Source organism: Scatophagus argus, chromosome 20, assembly GCF_020382885.2.
Source record: "Scatophagus argus isolate fScaArg1 chromosome 20, fScaArg1.pri, whole genome shotgun sequence".
Classification (NCBI taxonomy): domain Eukaryota; kingdom Metazoa; phylum Chordata; class Actinopteri; family Scatophagidae; genus Scatophagus; species Scatophagus argus.
In genome coordinates this window covers 5,662,993-5,683,413 of record NC_058512.1, presented here as the reverse complement: position 1 = coordinate 5,683,413, position 20,421 = coordinate 5,662,993, and the positions used below count along the sequence as shown (strand labels likewise).

The window sequence follows — 20,421 nt, the reverse complement described above, 5'->3', positions numbered from 1 at the left end:
CCAACTTCTTGTTTATTGGGGATTTTTTGTTGTTTTGCTTTTTTACTTGATTGGATTGTTTTCACTCCTATTAAAAATGACTCCCAGGTGTTTCACATGGTAGGGCAGATGACCCAGGATCACACTGTCCTAGGTGGTGTTCAAAGGTATAACGTTAGCAGTAGTGTGAAATGCTGCATACCCCAGGGTTAAATCAAGAGTTCTGAAAGGGCTTTGTCTAGGTTTAAATGAAGTGTGAAAGCCCTGAGCCAAGAGAGGAGCTATCCCACATTTGAAGTTGTAAATGTGAAATGACTGGAAGCCGTAGGCTAATGGAGCCGTAAACCCAGGGCTAACAGGGGCTGTCCGCCCAGGGGCAAGAGTGGTGTGAAAAACCAACAGGTAAACTGTGGTCAACTTTAACTTTCAGTCCACCGCTCTTTAACTCTTTAACTCTTGAAAGAAAGAAAGAAAGAAAGCCGGGACAATGTAAATTATGAGTGCCTGGTATTTTGGAGACCTGGGAAGTAAATGTCAGCATGTAGCCTAAGCGCCTGCCGTTTTAATCCCAGACAGTTAATTTCTCAACTAAGAATCTAGTTCCCTTCAGAGAAAAACAAATGAGGGGTAGACATGATGATGTGATCATAGCCTTGCACTCCTCTCTGCTAGAATGGAGTAGACAAGTGGGTTGTATTAGGCAGATTATTCTTCAAAAAGGGGAATACACAACCCAGCAGTAATAACCTCACTGCATCATGTGCTGTGAATATTATGGTTGTTGTGCCTAAGCCTCGCTGTGATGCAGTTCCTCTATTTATAGCCAATCCCAGCATTATAAGCATTGTAAATACTCGGGCAACAAAGCTGTGTGGACAGAACACAATGTAAATTTGGTGAGAATGAGGAGACAAGAGAGGCAGAAGTGGCTAAAACAGCAGGGTGAGTAACAGACAGGAGGCAGGGGAGCGGCTTTAATTATTTTTGGGAAGTCTCTTGTCAGTCGTGTAACTCTCGATCTCACTCACAAATTTATGTGGTGTCAAACCACAGGGAGCACTTTGGGAGTTTGGTGTTCACCCCTTTTGCAGCAGCTCGTTCCATATGCATACATGCAGCAGACAGGGATAGATAGGAATCAGCATTTGGCTGTCATCATGTTGGTGGTTTCATATGCTGCCATGCCTCTTAGTGTAAACCCTTTACCATTCTCATCAAGTCTTTAATTAATCTGCTTCCTACATTGTAAGCTGCTTAGTAATTTCTCCCGCCTTATCACACCAAAATAGTACACGATGCAGGGACGAGAAAACTCTTGGATAGGAAACGATAGACATGGATGGATGTGTGTCTGTGAATCCATGGAAAGCCTTGACTGATATCTGAGCAGCCTAATCCAAATCACACTGTTAACCCTAATGCCATTACTATATTTTCCAGACATTTGAACATGTGACTGCACGGCCTTCTGTCTCATAAAGTGACATATCTCGTGTGTAAGAGCTCAGTGATGGGGCTAATGCATGCAGACTTGACTTTTACCTCATAAGCATTATTTTAGGCCTGGAGTAATATAGTGACTCATGGTTTATGTAACAGCCCGCGCCTGTTGGAAGGGGTATCGTTCATTAAAAAATTATCAGGGGTGATTTCAGAGAGGATATTGGTATATTTGCAGGGAAGTGTGTGCCAGAAATTCAGTTTGAAAAAGGAAATGATAAATGTCTTACCATAAACACACAAACACACACAAAAAATGTCACTCTTTTACCCCTGATATGTCATCTCTGTGCTTTTCAACAGAAGACATTCCTACAGGACCGGACAGGACATTGAGAACTGTGGGACCTGCAGGGACTGTGCCTGCATCATCTACAGGTATGTGAACGGATGCGTCCACATGTGAATTTCTGCATATTTATCACTTGTTATTACATGTGAGCACTGACAGTGCAGTGCGTGTCTCGGCGCACGGTTATGTGCATCACGCTGTCATTTCGAATCACATCAGTTTTGGGAGTTGAGTTTTATGGCTTGGTAAGATTGTCGTTCTGCTCTGTGTGACGGCACAGACAGATGCAGCCCTTTAAGTATGGCCACTCATTGCACACCAACACCGCTTGCGGGTTTGATCACTGAACACAGTTATAAGAGGTTTATCACACACACACACACACACACACACACACACACACACACACACACTCATGCTCCCCCTCTTAGATTTAATGAGGTGAACAACAACACAGATTTAAGTTGTGCACCCGTGTGCCCACCTCCCTCCTCCTCGACTCTTGTCATTTTTCGACTCTTCTTATCTCCCTTTTACACACACAGATGCACACAGTGTCAGATACACACAAACACACACGCAGAGTTACTGCATAATCATTCCGCTCTGAGATTTGAATTGAAATCAATCAATTAACAAACAGGATTTCACACTTTACAGGAGGGTGAAGAAAGGCAAAAAGAAAAGTGTGGATTGCTATGAAATTGAAATCCCGGTCTCTTAGTTGTAAATGTCAGAATTCCAAAAAAAAGAAAAACAAGGCTTGTTAAGTAGAATAAGCGAATCTTGCAGCTGCAGACGAAAAATATGCAGTGCAGAGAGAGAGGAAAAGAAATTTTACATGCAGGAATATGATTTGATTATCACTGGATTAACCCAGTGAAGTGTGACACATCGAAAATTTACCAGAAAATTTGTTTTTTTTTAATTGAGGTGAGGGGTTTTTAATCTCTCGACAGAAAAAGCAAAAACATGAAATAAAATTTTCACACACAACCCTGATTTTTCTTAAAACGTGATAAAAAGTGATGCCAGCAATATGTTTCAAACAGGTTAGTACAGGAGCAGCAAAACACTGAAAAAGTTGTGTAATGATCAAAAAACACTGACAGGTAAACAGCTGATCAGGACCGGGAATGCTTTTTATCTGATGTTGCTCCGCAGTACGCAAAGTGTGAAATTCTACTTTTCTCCACCTTCACCCTCTACTTTTCACTGTTCATTTACAATACCACGATGCAATAATATATTAGATGACAGTAAACCTATTGGACCTTTCTAAATATTAACACAACAACCAGCTTTGTGAAACTGATCTGAATGAACTGAACTGATGAATGCATTTCTCTGACAATCTATTAGAAGGCATGTAACATGTGCCGGTTTGTATACACTAGGTTTGCCAGGTAATTATTGATCTTGCTGATGATGAAGAAGTCTCAGGAACTCATTACGTGCAGCGCTCTGATTATTAAACTTTCATGTAAGCACCTTAGAGGGGTTATATTAGTCAAATTATGTAGTAAATCTGAAAGCAGAACCCAATTAACAGGCCAAGATTCATCATCAGTCTTTTTAATTGTGGACTGGAGCTGTGAAATGTGGCGCGTATACACCTTAGACCAATCGCTTCCAGTGATTTGATGGTGTGTACTCACCTACTCACTCATTTATTATTTATTATTCCGTGACTCTAATAAGGTGTTTCCTGTAGCTACAGCACATCCTCGAGACTAACCTGATTATCAGACAAATGATATTATTTCTGAGGTTGAGTTACTGTAACCCACATAAATGATTCAATCAAACTATTATCCTAATCTGGTCATTTTTAATTTATTTACAGCGTGTGTGCAAACCTCCTCAAGGAAGAAACATAGAGGAGGAGAAGGACAAGAAAGGCAGTGGGAGAGGACAAGAAGAAAGAGGATAAGAGCGCAGAAAGCAAAAAATAAAAAGATTTGTGAGAAAAGATCTGCGATTTAGAAATAGAACGAGAGAGAATAAGAGCAGAGGGAGAAGAAGCACATAAAGAAAACGATTCATTCAGAAACTAAATGCAGCTTCATCTTGAAAGATTAGAATATTACAGTGTTTGTTACGGCTCAGGAATGTCATATGAAGCAGCCGTAGTTCGTCATCGTGAAGAAAGGGAATAAGAAATACAGATGAGGACTTTACTGAGAGGGTAATATGACACAAGATAAATTATCGTTCTGGTGTGCTGTACTGTAACATCATGTGTTTTTCTCCTCTGTGGATGATCTGAATTATTAAACTCAATATTACAGCGTTCGGCGCTGTTTTATGGTCAGATGAGGTCTTATCACTCAATCGACCTGTCAAGTTGACATGCTTCTTTCATGTGTGACAAGAGGATTTTCCCGCTTTGAAAGGGGAAGAGATTTTCTTTTCTTTGAGGCTGAAGTTGAGCTGAGTTTAAAGAGACAATCTGGCAGCGATAGAGAGAAAGGTGTTGGAGGAGAGGAAAGATAAAGGGAAGCCTGAAAAGGAGTGAGTGATGGGAAAGCCATAAAATCTGACAGGACAGATTCCATCAATTAAAAAAGCCTCTTGAAGGGGAAGTCTTAGCTCTTAAAGAAAAGCACAACTCAGCACACCACACAGTATCAATCAAGTCGAAAAGCTCAGACGGGAATTTATTTTGAAAAATGAAAATAAAATATATGTCCTCGCCCAAAAGGCCTCTAAAAATCTGACCTCAGATCTGTCAAAGCTGCTGTGATCAACTGACCGAGTATTTTAGTGTGTTTCAGCTAAAACAAAAACAACATTAATATGTTAGCTAAGCGCAAACTGTTATGCCACATGTGTGTGTTTGTACTATAAAATTTTATAATGCAAATGCAGATACTTGTGGCCACAGAACGTAACATTGTGAACACTTTGTACCCGCCCAAAACTCATAAATAAGCACTTCATTTGTTCTGGCTTTTAAGCATCTCACATTACAGGAGGAATAATGCATAATGTATCTGATGTTATTTATCCAGCACCAGTGGCACATTAACTACATGTTATTACGTAGACCTGACTCTGTGGCTGAGCAGGGATGTTAATTACCGAGTGGAGTTTCTCTCTTTTTTTTTTCTTGCTAATGGCAAATGGGATGTATGGAACAAAGTGGGGAGGTCTAACAAGGAACTGTTGTGCTTAATCCCTGTGGAGTGTGCGGAGACGGCAGCCTAATCAGATCTGTACTCTGCTGCTTTATCTCTGCTGCCGCCTTGTCTGTTGCTCGATCAGGCATTTCGCTGGAGGAGCTTGATGGGCTGCTACTCTGAGATGGATTAATGACTCTCTGGACCGTGTGTTTGCAGCTAAACTATGAGTCCGCTAAGAGTTGTTTTTTTTTTTTTTTCCTCAAACACAATCCGTCATCGCCTTCACCGAACAGCAGATAATTGAGAAAAAGGTTGCTGAGGAAGCATTCTTGCTCTTTCCCTCTTTACTGCCGGATCTGTGGGGATGCCACTCGTGTTTGATATCTGCACTGTGGCCCAGTTTCACATTTGTATTGTTTCCTCTCTGTGCTGACTCCTTTAAGCATCCTATTTGTCAATGAATGCTTCTTCACATCAGTGATATGCATATGCATGCCAGTCATGGTGGCGGTGCTATGTTGGAGGATTTCATCTTCCAAGACTCGTAAGACGAAGGCCACAGACTGATCCATTGGGAGGGCTTGAGACGAACATTTTGTGACAGCGCCTACAGTAACAACTCATCACGCGCCATTCTCACCACACACCCATCATGAATCAGCGCTTCCTGACGCACATCTCCAGTGACACAACATCGCATGACAAGGCTGGATATTCGCACGCTGTCCTTCGATTGCGATAGACCAGACCACGGAGTGAGCTGGTGGAGCATATAAGAGACTCAGGAGACTGGGCACAGGGAAGGAAGTTTGGGATGACTCTTCATGCATCTTAATATCTTTTTTTTCCCCCTCTCACCATGTATCCCTCATTCACTCCTCCACCTTCCTTCCTCTCTACTTTTTTAAACAAATGCCTTACTCTAGTGTGCAGTGAAATATTCATTCGCATTAAAAGTTAATCACAGTGGCTTTAAAAGATTTTAAAAAGTAATAATAGTGTTAAAGGAGACGTGGAGGCATCTCACTGTTGGCTCGCTGTGGGTGAAGGACGGCTGCCAGACACGTTTGTCCCATAGATCCCCATGATGGAGCCGTGCTGCATGTCTTGCATGGTTAAACAGGCAGTACAATGTAGCCTAATGAGGTTTCTGAGAGACACCATTGATTGCATTGAAAGGTTTTAAAGAGCATATGGGGAAATAAGGGTTGTTTGCGCATCTGAGTCAAGGTAATATGGAGAATTTGTGCTCTAAAGTGCACAATCTAGTCGGAACAATTCGTAGTGTCTTTGCTGTCACTCAAGGCGGTGGTTAAGAGCTGTGGGCTGTGGTGCATGGAGCCCTCATTCACACTACTCCTGCCCTCCATAATGTGTTTCTGTCTACTTCCCTGTCTCCAGAGTGCTACTTCTCAGCTTGGGCTCACACTACCTTTCACCGCCTTTGATTCACTTTCTCATGTGGCCCAGAAGGGCATAGCAGTCCATTTCAAATACTCTCCACACAGCTCCAACGTTGGCTCATAGCTACTGACAGCTCCTCATTGTCCGGGTTTTATCCAGAGGAATATGCTACTCCACAGACATCAGAAAGAGGCCCCCCATTTCTTCGTTTTTCTGCGCTTTGAATATAAATACATTTCACACCTAAATGGGGATGAGGAGAAATGGTGCAAACTCTGGATTGGGTATAGGAGCAGCAGGAAAGAGGTGAGAGTGCGGCATCAGAGAGGAAGTGAGTAGCAGAGATTGCCCGGGCAGCTTTGCTTTCCCTTCCACGGTCCAAATGAACCAGAACCTGTTTCTGTGTACAGTTTTATTCAGGGAAACCAACATCTGCACTATACATGCAGTGTGCAAATGAGCAGAAACTTGTCCGAAAGAAATGTGTGCCTCAGTGTTCGCACATTTAGCTGAGCTTCCATGAAACACGGCAATGTGTGAGCAAATTATAGATGAACTTCCCATGTTCACGGTCACAAGGATATTTTGGAACCTGTATCCAGCCTCCAGCCATTCATTAAACATTGACAGTTCTCTGCCATTATCATAACAGGGAGGGAAAAGACGTGACCAGATAGAGTTTAAAATTAATTCCCAGGAATCCACAGAGGTTAAGAGAAAGGAAAAGAGTGAATGTGCATCCGTGTTTGAAGCAACGAGCAAAAGATGAAACAGCAAAATGTATTGCAGTGACAGAAAAAGCTGTGTGTGTGTGTGTGTGTATTAATAACAAAAAATAAAAAAGTATGAAAAAGTATTTTTTAAAAAACAGGCAGCCCAGTGTTTGTAGAAATTATTAGGGATGTACCATATGGATTTTTTTCAGCCGATACTGCTTCTTATGGCTGATACCCAATCATTTCACAATTGTATACTTTAAAAAGAAGTTTATAACCTGCACTTTAAGCATCACCTGTGGGTAAGAAAGGCTAAGGTGTAGTTTTTTCCAGAGCTATAAAAACTGCCAAACAAGCGGAGAAAAAAACAAGCAATTTACTCACGGACAAGAGGTTGATGTTCACGACAGGAAGTCCTCCATCTGGTTGAACATTTTTCAGTCTAAAATGTATCGTGCATCTGTAGAAATTATGTTTACTATTGTGTAATTATTCTGCTGAAGTTCAGGGTGTTCAGAAAGTAGTGTGTCCCATACGTCAGGGTGGTGGATGGGCCTGTAGCGAGTCCAACTCTCATGCAAGACCATCCCAATTGTTGCCTTACATTAACCACATTCTTTCCCTAACTTCCTGTGTACTCTGTATTTTTATAATCCAAGTGACAAGTGAAAGGGTTTGCACTCGTAGTGATGAACCTACAGCAACCCAAATTGCAGTTCTTTTCAGCTTATTGCCCCCAAAACTTTACTGTAGCATCATTTTCAGCCATAGTAGGCAGATGTCATCACTCAAACAGCTCTAAGAAGCAACCTACACTGCCCGCTCAGCCCCTAACAGCACACAGAGAGTTGTTTCTTCCAATTAACATTTTGTAGCTGTTGCTGCCTGGATTATGTTCAAGAGCAGAACGTGCTACGTGACTTAGCGGGGGTTTTTGTTGAGGTGGATGGTGGGCATACAACGTACAGCAGTTAGAGACCAGATTCACATCCAGTGTTCTGTGTGTGGTAAAGGTTAGGCAACAAAAATCATTTTGGTTAGTTTCCTCATTATTTGAATAGAGATTGTAATCACGGCGGGATGTTTGTCTTTACGATTGCATTTCCTGTAACTCCTTGCAATGCATGGGCAAACATTCCCACATGAGCCATGTGGACCACAGATGTATAGTGCAATGTATGGAGAAGCAGTTACAGAATGGAAACACATTGATTAGGTATTGTTGAAAAACTCAAGCCATCAAAATGATGGTTGATCAAAGACATTTCAATCAAATATATTTAAACCACGCTGGAGTATTTATTCTTTAAAGAAAAAAAATAACTGTCTAAATTTTCAACACAAATCAAAAACCGCCTCACTTATCAGTCAGTCAATAATGCACTCATTGAATCCTGAGGTTAAGTCCCTTCAGCTAAGCAACATCGGGATAATCTTCTGACTGCACAGCCTGGATTTGCTCTTCTCTGATATTTCAAATCACCAGCTTGTCCATATCTGACAGGAAATTGATCTGAACATGAACAGATTTCTTCCTTGCTGTGTATCTTAAACCAAAAACACACACACACAGAGAGAGAGACAGGAGGAGACAGAGATAAATAGAAACTGATAGAAAGAAAACAAGAGAGGAAAATAAGAGCTGGTGTGTTTTTTAGTTTAACTGGATATGAGAGGTTTTTCCTTCTCTAAAGAAAGATTTGTCAGATTCTCAACACTGACCTTTTGCTAACAACCCTGTCAGAGCTGTGTGTGTGTGTGTGTGTGTGTGTGAGCGTGTGCACATGCGCACCACTTCCCCCGTGGATGAGGCTGATAATGGAGAAGTGGCGTGTTTGAAATGTGTAAAGGGCAGGGCAGGCAGTTCTCCTGCAGTAATCCATCTTTACTTCGGGGCTGAGCCACGGAGCAACAGGCACATCGCAGGGGAGAAGGAGGAAATACACCGTGGGCATCACGCTCATTCATATCAAACTACACAGAGGAAATGTTCAGTCAGCAGGGGCACGAGATTTTCACAGCAAGAAAACAAGAAAATCAAAATGAAGAGAATTATTTGTTCAGTGTATAGTCTGTTTTTCTTTTACACCGCAGACACAGTGCTATGTGAAGAGTTAGCTGTGAACACATCTAAAACCCGCAATCGCCTCAGACCATTCACCGGAGACGTGAAACCGTAAAACTGTTATGTTATGTCCTTACCAATGTGTATCCATCCCCTCATGAGTTTGTTTGTGTGAAGAAATGACAGATATAGGGCTAGGTGTGAAACAGAGGGAGAGGCGAGAACGAGAGACACACCAAGAGAAGAGGGAGAGCGAGAACCCTTGTTCATGCTGTTTGGCAATAATCACAGAGCCGGACTCGTGCCAACAGCGAGTGCCAGATGGTGCCCATCACCGATGTGCCATGTCTTTGAAATGGGGAGGAGAGAGGAAGATCAAGAGTGGCATGTGGAACAGCGAAGCACTGCCTAATGTAGCTGATGTGTCATATAAATACTAATCACGCTAGAATCACACCCACAGCTAAATTAGATCCCTAAAGCTCTTCCACTGGCACCCACTCTCAATCTTCTCCCTGCTTTGGCACTGTGCTTATGTCATTATCAGAGATCATCGATAAATGAGAGATTAAATGCTGAATGCTAACATGAGGAATGATTTTTCCCACTTTCTATGGTCTAAATAGTATTTATGGGCGCCACTTTAAGTGGTAACTGTGCGCTTTATTCGTGGTTATTAAATCATTTGCTAATGCTTAGATTGATTATGAGCTTTTTTTTCAGTGCTTGGGTGTAAGAAATCTATTTGGCTGGTGCTTCACTTCCAGCATGAACGTGGTCAGTGTTTTTGAAGCTAATTAGTTTTTACAACATGTCGTCCCAACTGGCTTCACGGCCACACTCGAAGGCGGGATGAAGAGATGGCTGTAGATGTGGTTAATTTTCGATGGGAGTAATGGCACACAGTTTCAGACCATCTTCATTCAGAGACACAGTGTGGTACTCCTTTTGCACCAAAGAAATGACAGACTACCAGCAGAATGACAAAAGAAAGCTTGAAAGAGAAGTCCAGACCTTGTTTATTTTCTCTCCTGTGGCTCTGGAGGAAGTGGAGCAGTCGTCCAAAATCAGAAGGTCAGCGGTGCAATCCCCGGTCCCTGCAGTCAGCATGTCTAAGTGTCCTTGGGGTAAGATACTGAACCCCAAATTGCTCTCAGTCCCTCTTCATTGGTGTGTAAACAGGTATCGCCGGTGGCTCCTTGCATGGTAGCCTCTGCCACCAGTGTATAAATTTGTGTGTGAATGAGCAGTGCGTGTGGTGAGGTGCTTTGAGTGGTCTATCTAATAGGGCCTCCATACAGCTGGTGGTCCAATTACTGCTTGGAGTGGTCATGAATGTTGGATTGTTGGTTTTCAGAAATGTACAAATGTATCAAAACGTCCATCCCCAATTCCAGTGTTGGTAAGGTGCGAAGGGAGAGTATTTCAGACATTGTTTTACCATACAATGTGCACTTTGATCAAAATGTACTGAAGCCTTGACACGTGCTTTGTCTTTATAGTTAACTCTTTAAGCTGTTAGCAGGATCCCTGCAGCAACCCACTGACCATCTCTGCAGACTGCACTGTTTAAAATTTCAAGAGTCATGCGCAGGATATGGCAACACGTCACTCTGGCTGCAATTATGTAATTGCGTGAGTTTGTCTGTGCATGCATGTGTTAGCTGAGGCCAGCAGGAGAAGCAGGCAACGAGCCTTCGCTGATCAGCAAGACGGAGCCAAAGACAAACTGACAGCTTTCTTTCTGGAGAAGGGCTGCAGAGCCCACAGTTAATTCATTAACAAAGCGAACATCTAAAACACTGAAAATTACAGATGTATAAAGCACTAGTGAATGACTTTTTAACAGTATTATATTAAGAAAACCCTGTATTGATCCCACAGAGGAGAAATTTTGGTTACAGCAGCACGAGGACAGAAATAAGTACAGTTAAGTAAAAACAAAGGTGACTTTTGCACAAATTAACACCATTACCTACCACTTATCACAAAATACTTTTACACTGTATTTACACTAACGTGCATATACTGTATAAGGTACAGTTACTAGCATTTTTCTTCATCACGAGGTCTTCCTCAGCAGATGTGGTTTGCCGTGTATTTACTCACTTATTTAACAGTGTGTACATCATTTAGATACAGATGTGGATTAAAATCTCCCATAGACTTTTGAGATGTGTTAATTTCTTTCTTTTGTTCATTACTTAATGATCTCAGAGTCACTTGGATACAAGAACTGCTTTTAAAAAAAGTATATTATATCCAGATGCAAAACTTACATGTCTTGGCAGGGGCAAGAAAACAAAACCAATGACTAATTGTCATAGTCATCATAGTCATTATCATAGTCACTCATATTCTCAGAGTCATATATTTCTAACCTCTTGTCATCCAAGAAAATACCACTTAGGTAAAAAATAGACAACTCAAAGAAAGGTTGAGATAAACATTATTTTCCTTATTTTCTGCATCTATGAACATGGCTTCCAACCATCCTCCCCAAAGCTCACCTCAGATCATGTAAAATAACTGCTGTTGTTGGTCCCAACTCCAAATACTAGAGAGGTGAGCCAAAAAACCCACACTCCCTCAATACAGTATGTTAGTGTTTATGAATGGGTGTGACAGAGATTAAGATGGATGGACCCTAACTGCTAGTTGTTTTTGTTTTTTTGTTTTTTTTTTGCAGGTGGCAAACTGCCATCCTGCCGTCACCCGCGCCCCACCCCACCTCTCTTTCAGATTTCCTCAATAGACATTCATCCATCAGAGTCTTCCTTTCCATCACTCAATACTTCAGTGGTGTTGAGAACAAACAAGTTACTGACTGGAACCAGCCATCACCCTTTGCCTTCTAATTCACCTCAGTCAACTTGCTGTACGCTTCCTCTAACATGGTAATATTTAGGTCACTTTTGAACACATCTTAACGTGATTTTCAATGATTAACAATGATTTTCCAACAGGAAACATCTTCAGTACTTTTGTATCTTCCCATAACTGAGCGTTGGATAAATATCCATTGTGGGCGGGTGCCGAGGAAAAATGCTGGCTAGAATGTTAGGACAGACTGGGTAAGCACACCTCATCACATATGCTGCACTAAATTTGGCCCACAACATCCACGGGAGGCTGAACAGTAAAATTTGTTCCAGTTTTCTCAATGCCAGCTACTCAGCTATTATCGACACAGATCTGCACTGTCTTACCCAGCGAACAGACGAACTTAACAACTAGCTGGTGAACACAATAAATCCTTTAGCATGCTAAAGATCCAGAGCCAGATATTTCCCAAACAAGTTTCAACCAAAGCCACAGGTGTTTTCACATCAGTGTGGTTCATTTGTTTCAGGCCAAGGGAAAAAAATGTTGCAATCCCGTTCAGGTCTGGTTCCTTTTCACATTGGCTTTTTTGTAAACAAACTAAGAGGAGTAAATATGATGTTATACAGACTGATGGGTGACTCGCCAGGTGCTCGATTACAAGTGAATGCTAATGTTGGTCCATGTCTGTAAACAAACATCACAAACAAACAAACAGTTTGCTAACAAGGTCTCAATATCAGCTTAAAGGAATATTTCAGTAGTATACTTTCTGGCAGAGGGGATCAATAACACTCTCCTGTCTGCCCTCTCTGTCTGTTAATTAAAGTCTACAGCCAGCAACCAATTAGCTTAACTTGGCATAAAGACTCGGGGAAACAGCTAGCGATGAACAAAATTTGTCTACCAGCACAGCACAGTGTTGTGGTGGTTAGCAGTACCGCCTCACAGCAAGGGGGTTCAGGGTTCAAATCTGGTTTTGCATGTTCTTCCTGTGCCTGTGTGGGTTTTCTCCAGGTATTCCGGTTTGCTCCCACAGACCAAAAAACATGCACATTAGGTTAACTTGCTACTCTACATTGGCCCTATGTGTGAGTGTGTGTGTGTATGTGTGTGTGGTTGTCTGTCCTGTGTGTTGGCTCTGCAATTGACCGGCGACCAGTCCAGTGGATACCCCTCCTCTGGCCCACTGTCAGCTGGGATAGGCTCCAGCCGCCCCGCGACCATGCACAGATAAAGAGAATGGATGGATGAATGGATGCTTATCAACATCACTAAAGATGAAAAATACCTTTTGTTTTGTTTAATCTGCACAAAAACCAAAGTGTAAAAATTACCATTTTATGCAAGGTTACGTACTGAACAATTTACTCGAGAGAAGGTTCAGCCAATTCAGTGGTTTGTCCATTGACCGTGGTCGCCAACACGGAACACTGGTTACTCCCCCTAGGGGTGCTGAATAGTGGGAGTTAGGTGACATCAGCATGCATGCATAGGGGTGCTGAACAGTGGGAGTTAGGTGACATCAGCATGCATGCACAGCAAGCTTTCAAAGTAAGCAGTAATGAGTTTGTATTCAGAATCGACAGCTTTTTCCCACAGAGCAGATCCTGAATGCCCAGGACTGCCAGCCTCACTTTTGGCTGCTGGCTGAGTGTGTGCAAGCTTGTCTCATTTATAGTCGTTGTACACCAGCTTCCCATTCCACAATAAGCACTATAGAGTAAACAAAGCACCGAGAGTTAGACCACAATGGCGGGTCAGTCTTATTCGGGTACAGGCTAACTCATGGGACCCCGGCCTGCATCTGCTTCTGTTTCCACATCACCAGCTATATGCTTCTTCAGTAATCAGTCTTAACCTCACTTGCTCTTTATTTACGAAGCTATTTGATGCAGAGGACTTTCTCTGATCTTGAACCTGCCAGATTTTTCATCTGGTCTTTTCAATAAACAACATTTTGCTTTATTTATTCAATGCGCCCCGAGAGAAGTACAAACAAGGTGAAAATCTGCCCTTTCTCTCACTGAGAATGGCTGCGCTGTTGGTTTTTTGAAAAACAAAGCGCTGTGGAAAGTGCCAGAGGTCCTAATAAGGTCACATTAGTAAAATCTATCTGGGTAATTGCTATGAAAATGCAAATATTTGGCATTCATCATCACACAATGGAAAAAGATGCAAGCAAGACAACAGAGATGGAAGGAGAGGCTGAAATATTAAAGCTACACAAGGGCAGGTTGTTAAAAATCATCCACAACAGGTTTTCCTTTGTTTATTCTGAATCGCTGCCAAGCGCTTCAGCACTTAGTTATGAAGCCAAATGTATTGACCTTCAAAACGTTTGTATCCTTGCACACATAATTTCAGTACAATATTTACTTCTGTCTTACGCTGAGAGGTTTCGGGGTGTAATGCAATATGACTGTCAGTGATGCACATTTAAGCTTTTAGTATAGTGTGATTAGCATAAATTATATCGCATAGTCAAACCCTGCGTGGAGAGCATAAATCATGATGTGTCCCTGAGGTATTAGTCATGTTTACAGTGTCAGTGTCTTTCTCTTCTTGCTCTGTCTCCTCCCAGTAATACAAACTGAAATAATACTTGGCCTCTTGAATAGAGGTGTAGAAGTGCAAGATTAGTGATTCTTGTATTTTTCCAAACATGAAACCTCCTCCGATTGTTCTGTCAATCAGTTCAACCCATCAGAAAAACGATGACTCAGCCAGCTGTCAATAAAGTGGACCTGACAATAACTTGATTTTAGGCAAGCTGTCTGGGTGTCCCACTTGAGATTACACCTTAATTATCTCATTATGTTTATATGTAGAAGACAGTTTCTTGTGGTCGCAAGTTTATTATCTGGAGCTGGACTTGTCATACTGATTTAATTCTATTATATCCGCTTACATTGTTCAAAAACTTAAACTTCATAAAATGTTCATGGTTCCCAGAGGACTTGATTTGGTGATCGTCTGACTTTCTCTGTAGTGCCATCATGAGGCTGAAGTGATGTTTAGTGAAACATCTAAATGTGGCACAGATGTTTATGTCCCCCTCAAAAGATATTGTAATAATTTTGGTTATTCCTTGATTTTTATGTGGTGTCGTCATCTGAAGCGGTAAACCTTACCTGATGAACTAGTAAACCTGCTAGTGTATCTGTGGTCACTTCATCTTTTTTTATTTCGTGGTGCTCTTTAACTCATCGTTAGGTGCCTACCTGTGCTTTTACTTTGTCTTGCCTCTAACACACTAGCGGGTTTAATTCTAGGCCTGCAAAGTGTAATTGCACTTGACTGTCAGAGGCTGTAAGTGATGCCCGCAGAGTTTCTTCTTATCTCGGACTTTCTTGAATGATCTCTGACACACTACTCCGCTTTACAGTTTTAGGCATTATGTACCTTAACTTTTGCCTCAAGAGTAAAAAAACAATGAGGCTTACGCTTAGTTTGGATTACACAGTGAAAATATATACAGTGCACAGACAAACAGAAACATACCCAGACAACACTGAGGCAGTGTATGAATATATATGACCTTTTGCTGCTGCAGAGTTTATCGAAATGGATGAGCTGAACCAAATCACACCCAGCGGGATAAATTATCATCTTGTGCAAGCATCAAATGTTAGATTCTGTGACACACGTCTGTTTACATCACACTCCCAAATCAGTGCAACATGAATGTTGATGCAGGAGTATGAAAGAAGGAACTTGAAAACCAGACAACTTGGGACGCCTTGTGACAGCCATGCTGCTGGCAGGACCATCCCAGAATAATTGTCCGAGGAGGGTGTAATACCACAATGTACAGCCTGTTCTCCTGAGTGGTAATTGGAAGGCTGTTGTTGTGTGTGGATACCGAGAGGTTGTGGGGTTACTGTAGATGATGGAGTTTTGCATTCTGTGTTGTTGCATTCATGGGTGTGGCACCTCATCACAAATGAACAGCGGCTCTACAGAGATGAGCTGCTCATCTAGTTCCTCCTGAAATGAAATGTTCTTTTTAAAAAAAAAAAGAGAGAGAAAAAGATATGCAGCCTATGGGAGAGAAAATTGCAAAGATATTTCGAGCTGATTGCCTTTGCAGTGTCTCCTCCAACACCCAGCAAAAGCACAGAGGAGAAGTGATGGAGGAGAAATGATGATCTCCTGCTGGTGCTGTTGTATGAATGTTTTATAGATGGAAGGATGAAAAAGAGATGAAGCCCTGCTCAGCCTCTGTGCTTATATTATTTTAAAAAACTGACTTAAAATATTGTTTTCAGCTTGTCAAATTTCTTTTAGCCTCTTTCCAATCTTACTGTGCTTTAAATCCTCAAGTGCAATACAGTGAAAGTATTCTGCTCTTTCTTCCTGACCATGAACACATCATACTGTGTGTAAGTTCATCTGGCTGCAGTAAAAACACCAGTTTAAACATTAATTGGCGCCAGTCATATTGTTAATTATATTTCAAACATTAGTGTTCTTTTTCTGTTATCGTTTTAAATGACAGCTTTGAATAACCTTGAATTTCAGACAAATTATGTGGTAACTACAAATCTGCTGATTCAATCCCCTTTAGAGATGCGCTGGGGTAGTGCTCTTGGGCAAGGTCGCTGTATCCCAAAACTCAGTGATTAAAATAAGAGGAGATTTATTCAGTAAATCTCTAAGGATGGAATAACATGTGCAAAGTAAGGTCACACAGTGGGAATGGATAGTGTACTGACACAAGCTTTACAGCAAATAGTACTGCGCTATATTTCCGGCTGATGTGTTGACTTAAGAGTCACTTTGATCCTGACACATGTGGTCGTTTCAACCACCAAGAGTCAGAGTCAGAGCCGCAGTGCAATTTAAGGACGCAAGAAAGAGCGAGAAAGAGTGTTTCCACATTGTGCTGCTGGTGTCAGATACTGCCTTGAGTAGGTATAGATCCTACACCCTGTGGTAATTCACAATCAGGAACATCAACAAGTGTCATAGTGGGACACCTGACCTCAGCATGTATGAAGATATCTTATAGACTTTTTCCCTATTGATGAAACTGATACTTTTAAACTGACCTCTTTAAGCTGGGTTATTGATCATTTTGGGGCTAAAATGAAGTTAATAAAAATTGGACGTATTTGTTAACTTCATCTGATGTTGTGATACAGACTGAACTCAGGTGAACCCTTGTAACCTGCTGTTGATGTCTCTGATTGCACATTACCACCTGGTGTGGAAAGACCAAATGTGGTTAGGCATCAATAATAAAATCACTGGAGCTTAGGGTGCTGTCATCTCGTCTCCAGACAGCTCTTGCTGATCCTGAGTTGCACACTGGACCCTGATTGACTTTCATACTATCATGCATACTTTCATCAGATGAATGTGTTAAGAGCCTGCTAGCTTGAGACTGCGAAATTGTCACTCTGCGCAGTGAAGGTCAAACATCCAAGTGAGGTAACAATAAGGAAAACACATGTCATTTTCTAAAGTTTTTTCATCGCCACGTGATTTTTATCATTAAACATGAGGTATACGCACAACAATTTAGTTCCATTATTATTAGAAGGAGTTTGCGTCTTCCACCTAAGCTCCAGTGAACGCAAAAGCACAATCATTCTCTCTCTGAAACCTACATTATGGCCTGCATCATCTGTAAAACACGCTGATTTTTGCCCACAGGCAGGACCTGAGGTGGGGTGCAGCCCATAGCCAGAAAAGATGTAAGCAGAGGACAGACGAGGAGAAGCGGAAAGAGTTGTGTTAGGTTCACAGCTTCCTGCCTGCCACAGTTTGTGCACTCAGTGTGCAGATAATTAAGGCTGAGGGTGGACAGCTCCCTACAGCGCCACTGTGCCTTCATCACGCAGAGCTGTGGACCGGGGCTATTCATTTTCACAAAGAGGGAACACAGCGGATGCAAGGCGAGAGCCACTGGGGAGCTCTATAGGAAGCTGTATGGTGTCACAAACAGAGAGGCTGTGAAGATGGGGGGAATGGAGTACTTTATTTACTCTATTCATTTCAGGGCAGTAGAGCTGCGCCGGCTGACTCCATCACTTACTTTGCTAGTGACTAGCACCTCATTTTACACAGCTTTGGAGGTTTGTTTCAAGCTGTGAAGCAGTCCCAGCTGCCACAAAAAGGTTTAGTTGAAGTGGCTTTTTCTTTTTCTTCCCACCTGCTGTAAATATTGCGGTGGGAAGAAATCCTCTCCACTGCTCTTTGTACCCACTCACTTTTTTTTAATGTTTATTCTGTCCATACCCATTGCCTGCACTGTACTCCTGTCTGGAGTTTGATGTTTCACTTGTGTTTTTTTGTTTTTGTGCATTAGGATACTGGTGGGCATCCAGTGTGAAGTGGTTGAGAGACTGAGGGAGTGGGAGTTTATGAAGCCAGATGGATATGAATGTGAGAGTCCTCACTGTTCTTGCCTGAAAACTCCAGGCCCTGCTGCTGCTGCTGAGTTCGGTCCTCCTTGCTTCCTCTGCAGCACTTCTCTCCTCGTATCCTCAACCGAGGGAGTCCTCTTTATTTCCAGCATCTGTGCTGTGATGAGAAACACCAGCTAACTAGGCCACTGCATAATAAGCAAGAATAGCAGCAAAGTAAAAACGAATAAAAAAAAAAGAAAAGGAGGGAAAAGAATCAGTTCACGGGGGGAAAGCTTACCCAACATGTAACTGCTGACAAAAGTAATTCAGCAAGCAAATATTGTCCTTATTCCTTTATTGCCGATGCAGTCATTTATTATTGCTTACCTTTACCTATAGCTTCTGCAGAGGTGCATCACAGTTCACATCTCATTTCGGCAGCAAAGCCCCTGAGCTAAACTGTCATGTGACTGACAATGCACCTTGCTGACTTTCCGTTTGGTGTGTGTGTCAACTGCAGTCCTGGGAACCCTCCTGGTGCCGCAACATTTCTGTGATACTCAGCATTTTGGCGCTTGATTCACTTTGTCAACAGCTTCACTATTGTCTGCTAGGAAACAGCAGATGTGAGAGTCACTGCTTCTTTGCAACGCTTTTCATGGAACTCCTTCAGTGTGCACGCTCTTGTTATCCGTCTTTATTTCTAAAGTGGTTAATATAGTGGATAATTGGTGTTTTTTTTACAACAACGATGCTCCCATAGTCATCAACTTCCAGAGAGTTATCACCTGAAGCTCTCTCTCGGCTTTATGGAGCTTTATATTGAGTTTCAGTTCATTGTTTAGCTGTCCAGCAAGTACTTTACAGTCATTGTCAGTGAAATAGCTCTAAAAACCAATTGTACTCTGCTTGCTCTACACCAAACAGTAGACAGGCGCAGTTAGCGACTATGTGGTGAACATAGTGGGGCTTTTAGCAACTCAAGAGCCAGATATTGTCCTCGGGAGTTGGTAGAAACCAAATACAAAGTTGAAAGAGAGGAAAAATTGGCTGAAATCTGAAACTGCTGGATGTGTTAATTCTCAACTTGCTTCTGCAGTTGTCACAGGTTTAAACACTCACAAACGTAATTTTCTCGCTTTGTCTCCCTCTTTCTCTTTCTAGTGTAGAGCATGACTTTCGTCTGCAGGAGGGACAGGTGGTACGCACATGGAAGGTCGGCGACCCTCCTGAGGGCTCGCCACAGCCCGCCACTCCACAGTCCACCACACCTCACCAACAAGACTCCCCCCAAGCAGTGCGACCCCCTGCCACCACCAAGAAGAACAGGAAGAAATGTTTCTGGTTCCTCTGAGTGCTAGAGGATGGAACAACTTTGATACTGTAATGCACTGCATACCCTTCTCAGAAAAACTACAAACGATAAACTATGGAGATTTGACGAAAAAAATAAAAGAACAAACTGGAGAATTTAAATGCAAGCATCCAGCTGTGGGAGGAGAAGGAGTTACGAAGGTTATGATTTTAGCCGTTGCTGATGGAGTTGATGAGAATGGTTTGACTGGGGCACACATGTTATTACTGCTCTTAAAATGCCTCTTCAGCACTTGTAGGTTTGATACTGGTGCAGGGAAGTAAAAGTGCTGAAGTCAAATAAAAGCAAAAGTTCAGTCTACAATATGACTCACAGTTAGGGAGCAATTAGGAGATATAAAGAGAATATACTGTGTGGAGGGTGGAACAGGGCAAGGGGCAAAGTACAAGAGGCAATACAGCAGAGAGGATGGAGAATATTTATAAAAGATGAAATGAACAGAGTTTATAGACAGAGAAAAAGAAAAAACAGACAGGAGAGGAAGGACTCGTCTTCATTAATGGACTAATGAGGGTCAGAACACCAGCTTTTATATCCAGAGACATTTAAAAAAAGAATTATGACCTGTATTTAAAACTTTTAATATACTGTAACTGATGAAAAACTACTACACATGTGTACACATACAGCACACACGCAAACACACTCAAAAAAATGAACATGACATATTTACATAAAAGGCATTCTGAAATTGAGAAAAAGAGTGAGCTGAGTTCTGTACATATCAGAGCTGTTCTGCTTGGATGCTATATTTCAGATATGGATAACTGCTCTATAAAAGTATTT

At 41.9% G+C, this 20,421-nt stretch overlaps 1 protein-coding gene across 2 annotated transcripts in view; it reads left to right on the top strand.

Moving 5' to 3' along the window:
* Positions 1-20,421, top strand: part of LOC124051680 (mucin-5AC) — a 31,433-nt gene extending 11,012 nt beyond the window's left edge. Inside the window, exons 3-4 of one of the 2 annotated variants that reach the window (XM_046375279.1) lie at positions 1,786-1,857; positions 19,425-20,421. In XM_046375279.1, coding sequence (XP_046231235.1) covers positions 1,786-1,857; positions 19,425-19,614 — 262 coding nt within the window. In that variant the 3' untranslated portion in view covers positions 19,615-20,421. Of the gene's footprint in view, positions 1-1,782; positions 1,858-19,424 lie in introns of both variants that reach the window. The other variant, XM_046375278.1, reaches the window with a different exon arrangement.